Here is a 21,258-nt window from a genome sequence, read left to right as displayed (position 1 = left end):
TGAAATTCTTCTCCGACTCTCTGGGAGAAACCGACCAAACCACTCTGGGGAGAAACTATTCACCACTGAGCGACTCCGATTCTTCGGGGCTCGCCATCTTCATTACAGCAATCTCTTGACCACAGGTGGGTTGGAGTCGAGGTGGGTTTCTGCGCTCGGGCATCCTGAAGTAAGAGAGAGAGCCCGGCTCCAGTCTCCGGTCTGCAGGCTTCTTCAGTCTGTCGTGTGTTTTCGTCGCAGCCACATTGGAGAATCGCAGCGAGCGGAGAAAATTCGATTCTCAGTCGCCTTCTCCTCGTGTCGCCGTCGGAATTTGGATTTCAGTTCGCAACAATCTGGCTATATTACAAAATAAATATATTCAAGAATATACGAAACGAAGTGCAAGAAAATTCCTAGTGCAGTGCAGACAAATTGAAGTTCATCGAATCAATAATCAGTTCATATAGCCCCTGAAAGCCTCCGCCAAAAGCCAAATTCTTCGCCGCGTTTTATTTTGTTTTCGTCACCGATTTTTGTCGCCGTCGCCGCTGCTTTTTCGCCGCGTGTGAGAAAAGTTCGGTGGAAAATATTTATACAGATATATTCAAATCGGGCAGAATTTCCACTAGAGCAACAAGAGTGATTTTTAATTATTATTCAGCCGAGAAAATCCAACAGCGAATACACAGCAGTAGCACAACAAATACACAGAGTAAAAGGCGAAAAGAAATATTGTTCAACAAGTCAAACGAGTTCTTTTTGGCTCGCTTCGGCCGTGTGGCTAAAGATACAACAACATTGTGTTTGTGGCAGCGGGTTTTCGCCGTGTTGTTTTTGTTGCGCCTTTGGTGAAAAATATTGGCAACCGCCGCAGCATTTCAGCGGCTCAAGCCCAAAAGGAGCACCACAGCAAAGAAGAGGCCACGAAATGTAAGAGAAAGATGAAAAGTCCACCCCAAAATTCAACCAACACTTTAGGGGGACAATGTCAGGAAAGACAGTTATAATTTGAAGGAAAAAGCACAGCAAAAGATAGAATAAGCTAGCTTAGAGTATAGACCAACCCACCATCAATTGCTGACAGATACAAACTGATGCGAATTCGATACGAACTGATTTTGCACAGATACCTTTAAGTTTTTACAATTTTTGACCTTAGTGAGTTTTAGTCACAATTAACCATTCGTATTTTGGGCATAAAAATGGTAAAGAAACTAAAACTAAAAGATGAAGCAGCTCTAAAAGTAAAGTCTGCCAAGCTGGGACCAGGCTTAATTAGACGTTTTCTTTTCTTTTTTTTCTTGGTCTGGAGAAACAGGAGCGAAAACCACTTGAAATAGTCAAATTGGTAATCGAAAGCGATGTTCTCGAGAAAGAAAGAAAGAAAGAGGCATACGGATGCCGAAGAGGAAAACACACACTCTCTGTGAATGTGACCGCCTCCTCTTGGGTGCTTCTATTCCTATCTACTTCTACCTCGCCTTCCACTTTGTATTCCATTTCTTCAAGTGCTGTTCGAGTTTTCCTCTTTTCCATCTTCGCCTCGTTTTTTTTGGTCCGCTCCCTAGGAAAATGTGAAAAAACAAATAGAGTCGGTGTTCTTGGCGTTGGTGTGGTATTGTATGGTGTTTTGTGGCTGGTGGATCGGCACGGCATGGGGAATTTTATTCTACCTGTTTTACACGTTGCCGAGCGACGACGATTGAGGCGATCGATCTCTAATCTCTGTCGATACGGGGCGACACGTGAAGGGAATGGAAATGTGCACAAAGTGTCGCCCAACTGTGATTCCTGGAAAACATCACACAGAATGCAGTCAGCTGTGACACTTCCAAAAACTACAGCGAAGTAACCGAATTGGAGTTCAATTGGATAAATAGAGTTGTATATAAACGCATATTAGTTATTCACTTCTTTTGTCTCATGCATTTTCAATCTGAGACGCGAAAAGAGGCTACTTTTTATAATTGACAATTTTCGAGGCGGAAGTTCGAAACGTGCTCGGATTTTTGAATGCCATTCCAATTAAATTTGCTTGCGTTGTTAAATTATTACAGAACGCTCGACTGGGGGGCCCTTTTCAATTTTCATGCTGCTAAAAGCCAGAGCCGTCGGACATTAGAGTCTGGATTTTATGGCCCTTAATTTACACTTCCCCTTAAGTTGGCCTGAAACCCCGAACGCACCAACAAAAGGCTGCCGAGTTCAAAGTTGAGTCGAGCTGTGCGAAGAGAGAACAGAATGAAATATAATTTTCATTTCCCATGTGGCGTGTGTATGAGTGTGTGTGTGTTTTCCGACCCTATCCCAAACCGTTATAGCACTAGGCTCAACTTTGTTTTATCTCTGGGCGGCAGGTGTTCGTCTGAAGGTGCGGGCGCTCAAACGAAAGACTGAGGACACGAACTTGCAAAACGCAGTTTAATGCGCTTTAAATTGCTCCAATGTCCGCCGGCTTCCCCCTTTTCCCCACTAATTGCCGCAATGCTTAGCGCTGTACAAACAAAGATTACGCTTTAATCTATTTTCGCGTGTGTGCGGAGGAAAAGCCATCAGAGCGGACCACACACATTCAGCTCGATGAGCCGGAAAATTACATTAGACGTGGACGAGGCATACACGTTAAAAAATCAGTGTGCACCTCATCATCGAATAGTTTAATAGAATAGTAGAGTCTTTAATATATTATTCCCACTATCAAATTATAACACTATGCTACTTAAAAACGCTCACATTTGCTCTTGCATCGCCAGTGGTAAAAATTGATTTCTCTGTATGGGAAGACACGCACCTGCCGCAAACACCCGCTCCTCGAAGGGGGAAAAGGGGGATTGCTTCGCGCTAATTTCTTTGTTGAGCCTCATGCGAGTTGGCATCGCGGACATTCGAATGTGACTTGGCCTGTGATTAGTCGGCGAATATGTTCATCGTCCGTCGCTGGATGAAGACACTTCTCTAGCTGGGAAAATAATGGAACAGGTTGTAGTTTTGCCTCGCGTCCTCATCTCGTGCCAGGTGGGCATAAATATTTGCTAACCAATAACTATCTTAATTCGAGCATGTCGCATTGGCCAATCTCAGATTCGTGCCCGTTTTATGGCCTAAATATGCTGGCCCTGGAATCTCGTGGGTAAACATCATTAAAATAAAATAAAATTTCAAATAAAAACAATCAGATAAGAGCGAATAATATTGGACTGTTAATATAAGATTTAAATAAAATGATACACTGTTAAAGAGTTTTAATATAGAAATATTATACCATTTTCCCCAATCAAAGATAGTTGGAAATTTGTTTTATATATTTCACACTTGTTTTCAGTCCCATAAATGTGTTCGCTGCTTCATTTGATTATTTTTATTGATCAGGCTTCGTTATAGAACCAGAATAAATCTCTGGAGATAAGCGGGATCGGAACGTTATACATTTGATGCCATCAAAATCGGATGCTGATTGAGAAATATTTTGGTGTTTACGACAAGGGGCGCGTGCAGACGTGGGTTGATGAACCGCTCTCTCGGTCGGGGAATCGGGGATTAGCATTATGTGCTGTGTCTTGGCTTTGTGCCTTAATGGCGGACATAAAACGCGTTAAACAATGGCCAAACACACTCTTGGCCATGGCAATCATTGCTAAATGCTTTCGGCTACCCAAACAAAACCTGGAAGCTGAGTCAGCAAGAAGATGATGCTAGGAACAGGCTTCCACTTCGATAGTAAATCTGCCCACAAGTTCTTCAGTTGTATTGATAAAAATCTTTTCTATGATAATTTCTATAATTTTTGATTGCGATTTCTTATCCAATATCTTGCAAACATTGCACATTTGAGGAAGGCGATCCCATGCAGCGGTTGTCGTGGCAGCGATAAGATATAAACCAGAACATCTCATCAACGTCCTCGCCTTTTCGCTGACACTTGCCACTAATTAGCGCTTATTATGCGTTCCTCGCCAGACTCTGGCAGCCTTTCATTTGGCAATTAAAGAGTGCCAAGTTTCCACCTCTTGGGACCCTTAAGAAAGTAAAGTTCAGTAAATTGAAACACAAGACAAAATCGAAATGGAAACCGACATCGAATTGAAAACGAAATTACCTCGGTTTCACTTGCATTTTCGCACTTTTCCTAGCAGAAAAACACTCGTGTTTACTTCACGCTTTCGCAGCTCTGGATATCTGACGTGATCCACGCTTGGCTGGACTCGAGTCTCTCGGAGATCTGGGATCTGACCAGTCGGACCTTTCGGATTTGCATCTAAATGAGTTCGATTAATATGCGGACAATTATAGTTTCGTTGTTTATAGCTGGCCGTCTGGTGTGTGTCGGACAATTAGAAAGTCATTAGAAGTAACTTATTAGCTGACAGACTGGCCGTATAAGCCCGGACTGACTGGCTGACTCTTCGCCCGCTCAGCCAGTTTTCATAAATTACTCAACATTTAATTAAACACGCTCTAAAGCGTCTACTTACCACCTACTTAGCCTCTGGTTTTAGACAACAATTTTGCATAATTTGCAGTTAAATCACGAGCGGAACCGCAGCAACAACAACAGCTCTGCCCAAACAAGTTGATTTTCTTCTTCGACTCTTTTAATTGTTCGAGTAGAAAATCTCTGCTACATGTGTAATGCGCATGTTAATGAAGAGCTTTTACTTTAGTAATAGGTCAGCCACTAAACGTTGGCAAAACATTTCTTCCGGTCAGATTTTTTTTTACCTGCTAAACTTTATTTAAACTTACTTTAATTATATACATTTTTGGGTTTGGCCTTCTTTTTTTATTGGCACAAATATCTAGTGAATACAAGTGTGCTGCTCAACTTTTGAAGTAAGCAATAATTTTTGCATTAACAGTAGCTTTGAGTAAAATTGGATTGGAAGTGAGCCTTCCGTTTCTCCTTTTGTAAATCTCATACTTCTCATTCGCCAGCCTAATTAGTTGGACCATAAAGTTTACGCTGTTATTCTTACGATTGTGTACGTTTTATACCGCTCTGCGGGGTTATGGGCTCTTGTTGTTGCTTTTATTTGCTATTAACTAGATTTTATTGATGCCGCTCTGTTTTTGTTTCGGAATTTTCAGTTTTCCTCTATTTTTGTTGGTACGGTTTTACGAGCTTTTGTGCGCTCGTAAAAACAAAGAGAAAAAACAAAAAAAATTCTCCCGGAAAAAAATATTTTTTAATGGTTTACCCTGGGATGGAATCGTGAAATTGTTCGGAACTCCCTGCAACTCCACCTAAGAACTGGAACCACAAATATAATTACAACTTTGTCATTCGATATTAGATGCCGCCAGAGTGCACAGAACCCCAAGATACCCAGTCAGCTACACTCTACCAGCAGCACACAGAAAGAAATATTGAAAACATAACTTTAATGACAGTGGGATACTTATTTTGAAGAGAAAGCAGTGTTATTGTTCAACATATTAAAATATAAACGAAATTCCCAACATCTTAGAATCATATACTTTTTATTGTAAAAAGATGGTTGAGGCACTAGGATTCTTTGTTTCAACTTATTTTTCGCTGTGCAAGCATCCATTTTGTTTCATCCACTGGTCATTCCCACAGCCCTCATGCTCCGTTCGCTCCGTCATTTCCAACGGATCTCAGATCTCAGGTGCAACCACACGCAAGGCAACCGACCGCCAGCTGGCACTCAAATCGGACTGCTCTGCGATCCCAGATCTGGGAACCTGGAAGGGAGCTGTCCAGCTTGGGCGCCAGCAATCGGGATCGGGAACCCCTCCACGGGCTTTCTAATGTGTTCGGGTATTAGCAGTTCATCTAAACTTATGACAAGTGCAAATCAAACTGACGTTTCCGCAACGGCAGCTAACTCTTTTCCTGGGGTAATTTGCGTATCACAGAGTTCAGGCCTAACGTACTCCTCGGCTTTTTGATGGAGGCACCGTTGCAGTTTATTAAATTACGCCTCATGTCATGGAAGGAAGGGACATGATCATTATAAAGTTATTAGACCCCTAATGGTAGCGGAATCTCTCGATGGACATGAAAGATAGGCCCCGGCTGGCTAATTTCTCCGCAGAAATCTCCTTTTCTTCAGAGGATTATGTTGTTCTGGATGTCAATCTTGTAAGGGGAAGAATCCGTCAGACTTCTAACGCCAAGTTTGATCTCTTCGTTTCCCAAGACCCATTAATTCGGTTTTAATTGCTGGCCACGATCAAACAGGATCATCTGGGCTGAGTTCTCGGGGTTGGGAGTTGGAAGATCTCTATCTGATCACGAAATGAAATTTCTAAGGCATTCCCAAAATAATAATCATAATTTTTTATATTATTCGTCTGTGCGCCCTCCCTTTACCTTTTTTATTTTCGCTTATCGCGCGAGAAAAATCTCTCCAAATTGCAGTGGAAACAAATGTTGTTTTGGCCACTCAAAAAAAGTGTTAGTCATGGCCTTGTTAACTAAATTGTTCACCACGAATTGCTCGGACCTCAAAGCATTTCGATTCCTATTCCAGCCTCATGGCATTAGTTCTGAGTCCGGAGTTGGCCATCCAACAATGGCAACTTGGCTGCGGAACTGTATTCTTTGATTTCTCTCGGAATGTGTGAGTGTGCGTTTGTGTGTGCCAGCCATATTTCATCGAGATCCCAAGCCCAAACCCAATCCCGAAATCAGAACCAGTATAACAGAGGCCCGAAAAGCAAACCAAGACCCTTTTAGCCTTTGAACCTTTCGCAGCACGCAGGTAGAATCGACATCGTCGTCCGCTTCTCTGGTCTTTTGTCTTCATTCCTGATCTCTCTTGGTCGTCTATTAGCATTTCAAATTCCCCCAAATGGCCAAATGGAAATGCCTCCACCATGCGTAAGCCTCCACTTCCATCTCCATCCTCACCATCGTAGCGGTCATCAGGCGGAGCTAAGCGCATTGGGGCAGTTATCAGTCTATTAGCTGCAACTATAGGTTCTTCTCTTGGGGGTTCTCAGAGTTGGCTTTTTGTACAGGCCTAAAGCTTGAAGTGTGGGCAGTGATTACGGTCAGTTCATTTGTCACTATTACACTGCTAAAAGCATTTCGACAATTTAGACTGGGGTTAGAACATAGGAATCCATATATCCACATCATTTAGCATTAAGGAAGAAAATAAATATATTAAAGATATTGCAATCACTTCAATAAGATTGATTTCCATGATGAAGCAGTTTATATATGCTTTACTTATTGTTATCTTTTCCTTTTAGAATTGCCATGGCCCTGCTGGAAGGAGGCAACATCAGTGAAGGACGCTCGTAGCTCCTCATAGCTTTCTTCTCGACATCCACCCAGAGTGGATCCATTAACCATGAAAGCCACGTTGGATTCGGTAGCCGCCATCGAAACGATGACGAGGGTAACATTCACTGCGAACCACGAGTCGAAGGACTTTGCAATATTCCATCGATGCCGGAGACGATCCAACATCAAATCGGTATATTCGCCACCTGCCCTGCATCCCTGGCACATGTTGCGGAGTAGCTTACTAATTCTAGTGGCAATCGTTCTCCTGGGATCTTCGCACGCTGCCTCTCACGATCAGGAGAGGGAGCGAAAGCTAGAAGTCTTCGAAGGCGTTGCCGTGGACTATCAAATCGGTTATATAGGAGACTTCGGCGGAATCGATAGTGGTCCACCATACATTATTGTGGCGGAGGCAGGAGTAGAAACAGATCTCGCCATAGATCGGGCCACGGGAGAGATCCGCACAAAGGTCAAACTGGACAGGGAAACTCGAGCTTCTTACAGTCTAGTGGCTATTCCCCTGAGTGGTCGTAATATTCGAGTGCTGGTCACAGTTAAAGATGAGAACGACAATGCCCCCACGTTTCCACAAACATCGATGCACATAGAGTTCCCAGAAAATACCCCAAGGGAGGTAAAGAGAACTCTTCTTCCGGCAAGGGATCTGGATCTGGAACCCTACAACACCCAGAGATATAACATCGTGTCGGGAAACGTAAATGACGCCTTTAGGTTGTCGTCCCACAGAGAAAGGGACGGTGTCCTGTACTTGGATCTGCAGATCAGTGGTTTTTTAGATAGAGAGACCACGCCAGGCTATAGTCTTTTAATAGAAGCTTTAGATGGAGGAACTCCCCCGTTGCGTGGATTTATGACTGTTAATATTACCATTCAGGATGTAAATGATAATCAACCGATCTTCAATCAGAGCAGGTACTTTGCAACGGTGCCAGAGAATGCCACTGTGGGCACCAGTGTCCTGCAGGTGTATGCATCAGACACGGATGCCGATGAGAATGGTTTGGTGGAATATGCCATCAACAGAAGACAGAGCGACAAGGAGCAAATGTTTCGCATAGATCCCAGAACAGGAGCGATTTACATCAACAAAGCACTGGATTTCGAGACAAAGGAGCTGCATGAACTTGTGGTGGTGGCCAAGGATCATGGTGAACAGCCGCTGGAGACAACCGCCTTTGTTTCCATCAGAGTCACAGATGTAAATGACAACCAACCGACTATAAATGTGATATTCCTCAGTGATGATGCCTCCCCAAAAATATCGGAGTCGGCCCAACCGGGCGAATTCGTGGCTAGAATTTCGGTGCATGACCCCGATTCGAAAACTGAGTATGCCAATGTGAATGTGACGCTCAATGGAGGAGATGGTCACTTCGCGTTGACCACCAGGGATAACAGTATTTATTTGGTAATAGTTCACCTGCCGCTGGACAGGGAGATAGTTTCCAATTATACCCTGAGTGTTGTAGCCACCGATAAGGGAACACCGCCCCTGCATGCATCCAAGTCGATCTTCCTAAGGATTACCGATGTCAATGACAATCCACCAGAGTTCGAGCAGGATCTCTATCACGCCAACGTGATGGAGGTGGCCGATCCGGGTACATCGGTTCTTCAAGTTCTAGCCCACGATCGCGATGAGGGCCTAAACTCGGCTTTGACCTACTCGCTGGCCGAAACGCCCGAAACACATGCTCAGTGGTTTCAGATTGACCCACAAACGGGACTGATCACCACCCGATCGCATATTGATTGCGAAACGGAGCCCGTGCCGCAGCTTACGGTTGTCGCTAGGGACGGTGGAGTGCCCCCGCTTTCCTCCACAGCCACGGTCCTTGTGACCATTCACGACGTCAACGACAACGAACCGATCTTCGACCAGAGCTTCTACAACGTATCCGTCGCTGAAAACGAACCCGTGGGCAGGTGCATACTCAAGGTGAGTCATTAGTTCAGTACTATTTCACTTCCAACTCCCGTTTTTCCGATCTTCCTATGGTGACCCACTTTCCGGTGGGTCATTAAAACGTTTGTCTCGCCAACTGCCTCGAATCCACACAACGAGCGTCGCTTATGGATTTTCCACGTACTTGTGCCCCAAAACTAATCTTATGCATCAATTACCCGCTCCCAGTCAGATCAGTCAGTCGGACATCAGACATCACATTGGACATCAGAAATCCGACATCAGGCCTCAAACATGGACTTCGACGTCCGTAGGGAATCGTGAGGGAGGGAGTTGGATAAAAGCGGTGCATGACACGAGATGCAGTTAGGTTAGAAAGGTATTTCGAAATAATGACGTGGTTGGTAGTATAATGAAAAGTTTATGACTTAAGTTAAAGAGGTATAAGCCATCAAATATATCAATACAATAAGTTCGATTAAAACAAATCCGAAAATATTTAAAATTTATTGATAAAAAAAAGGGTATACACCAAATCGATGTCTAATCTGAAAGTACTGCTAGCTTCTTGTTAACATCTCTGAGCTCAAATTCCATGCAGTTCCCGTTCGTAAGCCCCTCCAGAAAAACACCACCCAACAAATCCCCTCCAACTATTGCTCCTCATCTGCACCCTGGGCAATGCGGGATCCTCACTCTTTTGTAGTTAATCCATTCATCATCGGGTAATTACATTTTTTTAACATTTATCTCCGCTCAAAAACAAAATGGGCAGCCCAAAAAGTGGGGAAAAAGTTTGAAAAAGGCATCAGCAGAGAGACCAAGGCCCAAAACCGTTTTCCAGTGTCTAACGAAGGCATTTTGTTCGGTCTTTCCTCTTCGGCGGCGATCACCCATTCTTCTCTGAACACATAGGTAAACGTACATATATGCACAAGAGCGTCTCGAGACGTCGACAAGATTTTTGTTCAGACTATCAAATGTGACCTCTCTTGTCTCGCAGTAAACAACGAAAAAAAAAAAACAAAACGACAACGAGGTGGAGGAAAAAACACAGGACCGACTGACTGAAAATGTAGACGCGATTCCAAACTTCTCAGCAATTTAACAACAACACGAATTTCAAATCAGCGTAGTGTTTACAAAAAAAAGTTAAGTTAAGAATGCCCATAGTCTTGTCTAGGAATTTAATAAACTACAAACCCATCCTATATTAATTTTACGTTAGACTTCTTTTCGCACATATGTGAAAACTAGTAAAGTAGGTAATGTTGGTTACTGTTCACTTTGTAATTCACAATGTTTGGTTGATGGGTATAATACAAACTTATTGGCAGATCTTAAGGGCCCTCAAGTTAATGGGTAATATTATTTTAACTACCATGATCCCTTTTCGCCTTCGTTAGATGATTTCCGCAAATCAAATGGAATCAAATCTCTTCAAAAGTACAACAACGTGAGGGAGACCAAATTAACGGACACCGAGACGAAGAAACAAAACAACAATAAGTTGGAATAACAACGCCAATTCTCGACGACGAAGAGATTTGATGAAATCTGACAAAAAGTCACGTTTCCTTAATTACAATGAAGGAAAAGTAGATTTAATGCTGGTGATACCCTGCTCCCCGCAAATTAACCACAAACGAACAAAACACAAATCGCATAATTGGCTCACGCAAAAATAAAATAACAGAAACCGAAACTGAAATGATGAGGTCTGAACTCGGCAATCTAAAGAATTGAGAAAGAGATGGATAACCATCCATACTAAGGGATCTTTCAGTATCTGGTGCGATTTGGGAGCTCAATAATCATAAAATGAGTCTGAAGTCCGCAGTCAAGGCCCTAAAAACTAAATTCGAGCCCTCAATCCTCTGTTCTGGATCTTCTTGTTATTCGGGCACATATTGAAGCCAATATGCGGTCGTGAAGACAATAAAAGACCCAAAAACCCAACCCAAAACATAAAAAAACGCGAAATCGGCATTTCTTATATAAAAAAAAAACGATATGAAACAAAAAGTGAAACAAGAAGCATTGGCCAAAGGACCAGCCATAAAGCTAACTTTTTGTATGGCTCGCAACTATAGCAAATTAAAAAAGACCCTCAAAAGAGTCGTTGAAAGAATAAGACGCGAATTTAAGTCAGGGAAGTTGCTTTTAACAAAATAAAAAAAACAATAATTCTAAAAGCAAAAGCCAGAAATAGTTGCACAAAATCTCTGAATCTCAAAAGGCTTATTGAGAGCACTGTTTGGCATAACTGCCACTCGCTTTTAGTGAGAATCCGAAATACTTTGCCAGCTGCTCATCATTATTTTGGCCCAAAAGACTGCATTGGATTCTAAGATATTTAAGAGAAAATCTTTTGGAATTCTGTGTGTGTTAACTTAAAACTCAACTATTCTGTTTATTACCTGTAAATTCCTTACAATATTTGGCTCTTCTTGCGTCTCTCCTTTTCTTCACCCTTAGCCAGGCTGCGCACCTATTGCTTCTCGGCCATTCCAAGCAACTGTTGTGCCTTTACTGCCGCTGTATCATTTTCTAGCCGAAGAAGCGGAAATGCTATTTAATTAGAGGCGATCAAATGCCGCCATTCCGGCTCCAACTCCGTCTCTAGCGCGTCTGACCAACTAATGGCTAACCAAATTACACTTTAATTTGGGCCACGAAACAAAAGACTTAGGCAACGAACTTGCGTTCAAGTGGGAGTGGCAGTAGGGGATTACTCATCAGCCCATCCCGCTCGCTCCTTCGCGCTATCTAAGATTATTATGCGAGCGTAAAAATTAAAATCTCATTATGCAAATTACAATAAAAAACTAAATAATACAAACTGGCCGCCTGCCCCTCTCTCTACGCTCAACTCCTCCGCCCAATTTGGAGTTTCCTTTCGGCAGTGAAAAGAAGTGGAAAAAGACAGCATAATTCGCTCGTCGTGTGGTTGTTGTCATCTTAGATTTGTTGTTGCCGTTGCAGTTACACACTAAATTACAGTCAATTACATTGGGGAGAAAGAGAGAAAAGGGAGAGTGAGGGAATGTGGGAACAGCACTCGCAGATTCCTAAGCTATTCTGCCAGCCCCAGCCCCATTCCCCGATCCCCATTTCTTCACCCACCAACGGATTGGGTCTGTCAAGATGTTCGAAATAAGTTCGGAGTACAAGTTGCTCGAACATCGAAATTAGATGTTATTGCTGCGGCAGAGAGAAAAATATCTGCAAGCACTTCTATTAAAATTTACACTAGAAGTGTACATATATGAGACATCTTAGCTGGCATTTTTGTGCTTAGGCGCATATTTTCAACAGAAATCCGTAACTATTTTGAGTGGCCAGGAAAAGTGCACATTTTTTTTTGCGTGTGCTTGGATGTTGTAATTTCGCATTGTTTGGCTAATCTACGTAAATCTCATTTTCGGGTGGCTCCCACAATTACAACGCAGGGCTGGCGGTGTTGGTTGGTGCAGGGGGGCCGTATGAAGAGGGAAAAGGAGGGTCGGGTAGCTAAAGGGAACACGATCTGCCCATTTGGCCAAGTTATGTGGTCGCTCCTCTAATGCACAACCACTCGCACAAACGCACACACACTGAACTGGTTTTCAGTTGGCGGAGGGTGCAAGTGGCATGTTCCCCCTGTGCGTCTCTGTCCCCCGCCCCTTTGGGAGCCCACCGCCCCCCTTTTCCCGCCTATCTTCGATTGCGTATGCGGCGCTCAGTGTGCACCAATTTTCTTTGTCTCTTGGCTCAATTCACTTTTTTCTAAGCAACGATGTGATGCCCTTTTATGTGGCTATATATCTGCAGCTATCTCGGAGAGAAAGACAGTGGGCTTCTCTTTTCCTCCCTGAGAGCATTTCTTCTCTCTCTCTCCCTCTCTTTCTCTGCGTTTACGCGACTTGTTTTGCACAATTTTAATTTTATAAACACCTTTAACGCATTTTTGAGCGCTCACATTCCATAAATGCCAGCCCAGAGAGACCGAGAGAGAAAACCGGTGAGAACTGGAGAAACTCACCACAAGTTCGCCGCACGGCGAATGTATCTGAAGTCGCTGCCATTCAGAAATTCAGCGGATTGAAGCGAAATACATAGTTTTGTCCAAGATCTCTCTTTCTCTCTCTCCCTCTTTATCTCTGGGCCAAGACAAAATGGTTGGAAAATCATGGCGTAGCCGGTTTTTTTTATAAATTACGATTTCAGTTTTTTTGTCTTGGTGTGTCTCCATAGTATAATCGAGCCACATGGCCAAGAACCCACTCTCCGTCTCCTTCTTGCTCTGACTTAATATTTTAATTAAGTTGCGAGGGGAGACCGCGATAAGAGCCTTGAATGGCCGTTTGCCGCCACACGACAACATAATTTTTGACACAATTTCGCGGGCCAAGTTAAGCATCGGGAGATAATCGCCTCTCCTGGCCCATAACAAACACCATAAGGAAGCCACTGAGCAGCCGACCAACCGATGAGCCATTGAGCCGGACCAAGAACACGGCGAAAATAGCCCAGAGCTCTGATCACTATCAAAACATCAATAAACCTTAACTGATAGGCTCACATGAAGGAGCCAAGGGGTGCGGAAGGGGTGAGGAAATGGATATAAAGGCGTTCCGCAGAGAAAGAGCTTTCATTTTGCATATTTGAGCTAAGGGGAGAAGGACTAAGAGATTTCACGTCGACGCATCAAATGTGCATCAATTTGCGGGCCAAACGCGACAACAGGCAGCCAGACACGCGTGCAATACTGTGGATGCCACGCAGCACTGAAACAAGTATATAATATGGTATATTATATAATATATATATATACATATATATAACAAGGCTAATATTTCATACACACATACAAGAGAAAGTAAAATTATATTAAGATTTTGCTAACTCTTTATCGTTCAACCAAGAATATCTTGCTTTGGACCCCCGATTTCTGTCAGTGAGTCGTTGCTCCTGTGGCTGACTTTGTGGCCATATTTAGTAAATACCGCTTCTGTGGCTGCTTTTAAACGTGCAATTAAAGCGCGCACACACACAGTCGCGCGAAAGAGAAAGAGAGAGCTGCGGAGCGAAAGGGGGCGTGTGGAGCACTGAGATGGAGATGCTGGGATCTGAAATGCTCAACGCGCGCGCACACATCACAACAACCCGAGGGCATTGGCTACTGCATTTGCATAGCCGCCAAGAACTCAAAGCTTTGAGCCGAGTCTTCCGCGGGAGGAGCGGAGAAAGGAGTGCAGAACGGAGACTGGAGAAGTGGAGGAAAGACTGCTCCTCCAAGTCACGGAGACAGCCGGGAATAAAGGAGATGCGCGATTTGCGGGCCAGTTCCAAAGTGAATAATTCCCAGCAGCCTATTTTAGCGAATAAATATTACTGGGTATATAAAAATAGGTTTCTATGAGCATACTGGATCTTACCTTCATAAGCAAATCAACTTGTTTAAATAAATACCCAAAGAAGGTGCGACTTTAATTGTTTTAGTCACAGTGACTACTACTACTACTACTACTCTTATTTTATCAGCCAGCAGTGCAACATTATTTTAAAGTTTATAATATATGAAAACTAGAAAAAGTACTTAAGAGGTTTAAAGTCAATTCTCTAATACTTATTCTCACACCATAGACCTGTTCCTCCAAAACAGCTTCTTTGAATTTATCGAATGTGCTAGTCCGGTGTTTCAACAATTAGCTCGTCTAGCTGTCCATTAAGCCAGACTTGTCGGCCAAAATCAATACGCCGCCAGATGAGGTTCACTAGCACTTTATGGACAGACTAAGGCACAGAAGAAAACTGAAAGTGTGTTGATTGATGGGCCAAAGTGGTAGTCAAAGTCAAAGCGGCTAAGATGAGCTGCCAAACTCTGAGGTCAGACTTTGTGACTGTCTTCGGTCTCCGGTTCTTCTGCTTTGCTCATCTGCATGCGAATGACAATCAATGCAATCGCTCCGCCCCCTCCAAAAGCCAAGACTCTTAACAACTTCTGGGGAAAAAACGTGCGATTCTAAATGAGCATATCAACAGCTTACAAGACCCAAGAGCCCAACTGTCCAAACCCAAGCCCAGCCATAAAGCCAGCTCTGCAGAGCTGGAAAGTCCCGGCCAGAGATGCTCTGTTGATAGCTTTTGCATATCGTCGTTGCCTGTAAAAGTATTTACCAGAGCCACACAAAAAACAAAAAAAAACAAAAAAAAGACAAAAAAAAATCAGCAAAGAAAAATCAACAGCCAAAGGCTGGCAGTTTATTTGGCCCTAATGTATCCAAGTCCTGCGACGAGAGCCGCAACAAGCGGGTTCACAATTTTAATTAGTTAATTATTTTTACTTTTAAGCAAACAAGATTTCAGAGACAAATAAAAAAGGGGAGCTCGGCGCGAGCCGGAGACACAGAGCGAAGCTTTTTCCAATCCCAAATCCCGACCCAGCTTGAACCCAAAAACCCAGCTGGGGATTTGCCTTTTCGTCCCGTTTCTCCTTTTCCACCTTTTCGCCGAGGTTTGGAATGGCCGGCAATCTGCATACGTGCATCTCGACCAGTCTTCAGGCTCCCTTCTGTCATTCTCCGTAGCCTGGAGGCTGTAGCCTGCAGCCTGCAGCCTGCATTCTCCTATCTGCTGTCTACTGTCTTCTGTCTTCCGTCTTTTGTCTCCCGTCTCATTTGTCGTCACCGGCGGAGAGCTGTGCTTCCAACTTTACAGATTTCCGAATCTGTTTTTCATTCCATCCTGTGCACTTCAATAAGAATTCATTAAAATGTGGTCAAGAAATTTTCGCATGAACTTGTATTCGGTTTCGTGCTATAGAAAAATGTAATAATGTTTTGAGTGCAATTGAAATATATTCTCAATACATTCTGTTCGAAACAACTCATCCCATAACTATTTTGTCAAGTGCACACTTCCAGAAAAAACTAAGAAGACTTGACCAGCTTTCGGACGAAAAAGAATTCCTCGTGTGGGTTGCCTACCTAACATTCATAACATCGAATCTGGCCCATTGTTACTGAAAGCTGGCGATGATGATGATTATGGCCAAACGGATTTGCATATTTTTGTGTGTAGAACACGGCCCATACAAAGCCGAGTATTTTATAAATCCCCACAAGAGTTTTTGGCTTGCAAATTAAATTGTCAATCATTTTTATAACTCGGCCCAATCGACGTGTGCGTAAAGGGAAGTTAATGCCAACATGATATGTGAAAAGCGGACTGTGAGCAACAACAAGCGCCGGCAAAAGACGAAATATAAACGATAATTTTTCGTTGAATTTTTAAACAGTCATTGGCTTGTCTGTCTTTTGTGTCTATCGCCGCTGTTGTTGGCACTTTGTGTTGTCGGTGGTGGCCAAAGATCTAAAGATCTATCAAGATATCTGTGTTTGGGCCAGAGCCACATATAAATAATGAATTATGCCCGATTATTAGGCGACTTATGCAAAGACCAAAAACGACAACAAAAAACGCAGCGACTGCTAAAAAATTACGGCGATTAGGTGATTTAGGCGCTCATGGGAAGTGTTTATCTCGGCTGGCTACTGGGGATATGTGCGCTGACCGAACATAAATCAAGTCCATACCCAGGTATTGTCAGCCTCTTTCAAGTGTATTTTTTAAATCCGACTTGAATGTGTGGCATCAACGAATGAGGCAGAAATCATAATCAACTGGGGTATTTCATCGCATGAGCTCATTTCTCAGAGTGCCGCCGCCTCAATAAAGCCTGCAACATTGTAGCATGTTAATGGGCTGCCACGACAACCCGAGGGCCGGCGAAGAATAAAGGGGAGGGCAGCGGGAATATCCGCACAGTTATTGATTAAGAGCCATAACAAAGGCAGGGGGCCAGAAATTACTGATTGAAAGCGGACAGAACGTGTCGACAGCAAAGGACCGAAAAAACCGAGCCAGGAATATCTGTGCAGCCCGAAAATTCGTGTAATTGCAGCAGTTGCAATTTGCAAGGAAACCAAAGGGAGATTGCAGAAAAAATGGGCACGGGACTCGGGCCACAACTCCACCCAGCCCCACCCTCCTCACTGCTGCAAATGTAAATGCCCTTGAGGAAAGTCAGAGTCCAACGGAACTTCCCCTAGGGGCAGTGAGCTAAATAACGTTTCTACACTGCGGAAAATAGAATAAATTTAATTAAAAATGCACACGTCATAAACCAAATAACTCATATAATGGTTTGCATTTTTTCTCACTGCAATATCAGAACCGCACCCTTTACAACCCACTAGGCAAATACGAAGGGCTCAGACTTCACAACTCATGGCTTCTCCAACTTTGACCCACTTCGTTTCTGGGTCCTTTGGTTTGCCCCGAAGTTCCATAAATTACCACATCGACTTCCTGCCACTGGCGGGCAATTCATAAATTAAAGCAAGTTAATATTTCAGTGTCCGGAGTGCAACACCTCCGTAGCCTCGGATATTAAAATGCTTAATTGAATTTGTTAAGGCCAGCGAATGGCCCCCGATAAGGATAACTCTGTGCTGGGGAATCGGACGCCTCCTCATCTCGATTTTGGAGGCCATCCCCCTGCCTTTTCGGGCTCACCATAAACAAACGCACAACTTTTATTGCTGCTGATTGTTAATTTGTGAAGCGATAACGCGTTCGTGGATAGCGACCCCAATTCCTCAGTCTCTGCCCCATACACTTTTCTCCCAGTGCGAATTTGTGACACCCTTGAAGGTAACTCCTCTAGATATTCATTCTTTGCGGTACTGCGCGTCGCATCGATAAACTCATCCTTTTCTGGCACGGATCCTCCTCCTTCTCCACCTCTCCGAATCTCTTCCATGTGTCGTTTCCTGCCCCGCCAGAAATGACATGACAAATGTCTTTGACCAGGGCCCAGAGAACTGCAGAACTGGAGAATCGGAGAACCCGGAGACCGCATCGAACTCTCGGATCCCCGCGGGCAAGAGCCCCCCTCACGCCCAGCCCGCGCCTTTTGTTGTTCAATTCAATTTATTGTCGAAAGTTCGTAGTTGAAAGAACATTTTAATTTGGCTAGCCGAGGCAAAAGAGAGAATTCCCCAGAGTCGAAGAAAAGGTTGCAGCCCGGGATCTCTGAGCCTGTTTTCTTATAGTTTATGTGGCATGAAGTTGCAAAAGTCTCGTGTCGAGCGTTAAATTCTTTTCGACTTGGCAAATTGAACGCGCAGTCGTACACCAGGAGAAATTTCCATAAAGTCTTAGGCTGGCACTGTCTTGTAAACCGCACATTTATATTTTTCCGAGATATGTGGCCGGCTTTTCTCTCTCTGCATCTCTGTTTTGATCCACGCTGTGGATGAATTCGAAAAGTAACTGTTGTGCACAAAGTTCGGGGTGTCGAAGCGTCCGGAGTTCTCTTATTTAAACTCTTATTTATGCACATTTGCTGGAGCTTTCGTCTCCGCATTGGATTCCCCTTTACGGCTGCAATTCCTTTTTTGTGGCTTCATTTCGGCAGACAAATTTATTTGCTGTGGTTGCTGCCATACTGGCCACACTGGCCATACTGGCCGGGTTACTGTGGTTACTGTTTATTAGTGGATTTATGACGTTTGCCCCCAGTGGGGCTCTCGTTAGTCGAATTGTGATCACTCGGCGCTGGACAGCGCCGTCAATTGCCATCAATCAATCAAGTGGGCCGCTCTAACTGTATCTTTTGGGCGTCTTGGGCGAGCGGTGGAGGAGGGGCGGGGCGGGGCGGGGCATGCGGATGCCCAGATTTGAATGCTGAACAAAACTGCGCCTGCTTACCGGATCATAAATTTCTGTGCATTCGTCTCATTAACCAGCAAAAAGGGAACGAAAATCTCAAATTACCTCTGGCGAGTTGTTCTCTCTTCTCCCTCGGCTGCTCTTTCCGATTCTTTCTTCTGGAGAGCAGAAGAAAGCCAGGGCGGGCAGAAGAGAGGCACAGCGGTTGATGGACAGGAAAGTGTATCGTTGTTGGCATGTTTGAAATTTTATACACTTGGGATTGGCGGATTAAGAGATTTTCTTCCTTTAAAGAGCTGCCCACAAAAGGCCCCTCTTTCATTTCACTTCCATACAACAATGAAATAATACAGAACACAAACGGGGAGAAGGAGGAGGAGGAGGAGGGGAGCAGGAGGTGGTGTGGCATGGGATCCCAAATTAAACTTAACAAGACAGAGTGTTAATGAATTATTTGGAGGACACGCTGCAATGTCACAGAACCAAGCCGCAGACATAAAAAGGCACCTGCAACCGGACAAACGAATTTCATTAAAAACTTGCCACAAACATTGTCGACAATTAAAAAGCTTCGTTTTGAAAGCCGCTGCGTACAATACTCGTTCAAAATAACGAAAAAAAACTCAATACAATCGATGTCGCTGGGGATGAGCTCTGGTTGGGGAATGGGGAATCGCAATCAGAGGAGTCAAGGTGGTGCTCCTGATGATACAACCGCAGAACCACCGATCTTAAGTGGCTGGCTCGGCTTTCCGGCTATTTTTAGGACATTGCAACGAGGTCTGAAACCGAAAGTGGAAACTCTCTGGAGCATTCGGCCGCAAGTATTGCTGCTTTTCGATTTTTTCTTGCTGTTTGAACTTTTTTGTGGACTGTTCCCTGAGCGGCTTACCTCAAAAACCAAACTGCTGAAGGTTAAACAGCCGCTCGGATAGAGAAAACAATGCAACCGCAATTCCTAAAATACGTACTCTAATTAAGCAGAGTTCATACATAAGAACTGAAGACATCATTAAGCCATTATTCATACACACTATTTTTTCCAGTGCGCCACCGCAAATCAAGCGAATTAGCAAACATTTCATTCTCAAATGCATTCGAGTTCGTTGTCCGGGCAAGTCCTTCGTTTTGCTTTGAGTAACGAGTGGCCTGACACGCCGTTTTATTTGCGGAGCTCTCGTCTAGCCAACGAGCTTGAAATTGAGCTCCCTAAAGAGCACAAATATTGAATCAACTCAAGCCTCGAGCGGGTGGCCATTCTAGGGACTGATATCTTGGCTAATTTACTTACCATACCCCAAAGTCGCCATTCCGAAGGTGATTAAAGACACCTCAAGAGTTCAGCCAATATGGAAAACGGAAATATAGTTTCCAAGCCACAGCTGTTTTTGGCTGACACAGACGCAGAAATAAAGCAAATTAAATATGTAAATTAAGCCTGAGACTAATCCCCACTGGAGGCGATTGCAAATCAGGCGCAGAAGAACAGCAAATCATAGTTGTTGACATTTGTTAAAGTTCATTAAACGCGACTCGCGAAGAGAATACCAAATAGTTGGATCTCAATGTGTGAAAGAGACGGACGGAAATGCGTAGAGAAGGACGGCCGTAGAATGGGTGGAGTAATCACAAGCGAGGCCCACCAGCGGCGCTTCATTGCGAATCGCGGACTTTAGCTTCTTTCTCTAAAAAGCAACAGACACGCAGAAATTGCCCACATTTTTGCCAGTTGACAACTTAATAAATTTTGAACAGAGAGAGAGGGAGAGAGAGAGAGGAAGAGGGAGAGGGGCGATGGGGAGACAGAAAAGCAGAGCAGAAGAGATCGCTCGAGTTGGTTATTAAACTCGCATATTTCTAATAATTTGCTCTGTCCGTTGGTCCGAGCTTTTTCTGCTGCTGTTGCCATCGTTTTCTTGCAGACATTTCCTCTATTTATCAGAAACGCATAAATTTCTAAAATATTTCTTCTTCTTCGGCGGCAACCACGACAACGAACAAGCGCGAGCAACAACACGATGCAGCCGAAGATGGCCAAGAAGAAGCATAAGATGGCCAAGAAAATTCTGCAGCACACGTGCACAGTGGGCAGGATCGAGAGTGAGGGGGCAGACGGTGGGACAGGTACAGAGCAGAGCAGCAAGTCGTGGATGGGGATGCACTGCAAGAAAGCAGTGAGAGTTGAAGTTAAGAATATAGCCCGGAATTCTGGGCACAAAAAAATTTTAGATCTCTGGCTTCAGCTTCAGCTCTACCCACAGATATTAAAAGCTTTACTCAAAATCAATATTATGGGTCTAAATTCAACATTCTCTCTCAAAATTCTCTCAGTGTGCTGCAAGAATGTGTCCATAATTTCTTTATTGCTAAA

The 21,258-nt window shown here is 43.9% G+C and overlaps 1 protein-coding gene across 1 annotated transcript in view; it reads left to right on the top strand.

Annotated features, from left to right (window-relative positions):
* Positions 1 to 219: 219 nt before the first annotated feature.
* The window catches only part of LOC117150402 (protein dachsous), a 65,681-nt gene continuing 44,642 nt past the window's right edge, over positions 220 to 21,258 (top strand). The window contains exons 1-2 of the mRNA XM_033317266.1: positions 220 to 912; positions 7,204 to 9,200. Of these exons, the coding sequence (XP_033173157.1) occupies positions 7,305 to 9,200 (1,896 nt within the window). The 5' untranslated portion in view covers positions 220 to 912; positions 7,204 to 7,304. The remainder of the gene's footprint in view (positions 913 to 7,203; positions 9,201 to 21,258) is intronic.

Source organism: Drosophila mauritiana, chromosome 2L, assembly GCF_004382145.1.
Source record: "Drosophila mauritiana strain mau12 chromosome 2L, ASM438214v1, whole genome shotgun sequence".
NCBI lineage: Eukaryota > Metazoa > Arthropoda > Insecta > Diptera > Drosophilidae > Drosophila > Drosophila mauritiana.
This window is presented reverse-complemented; position numbering and strand designations above follow the sequence as displayed.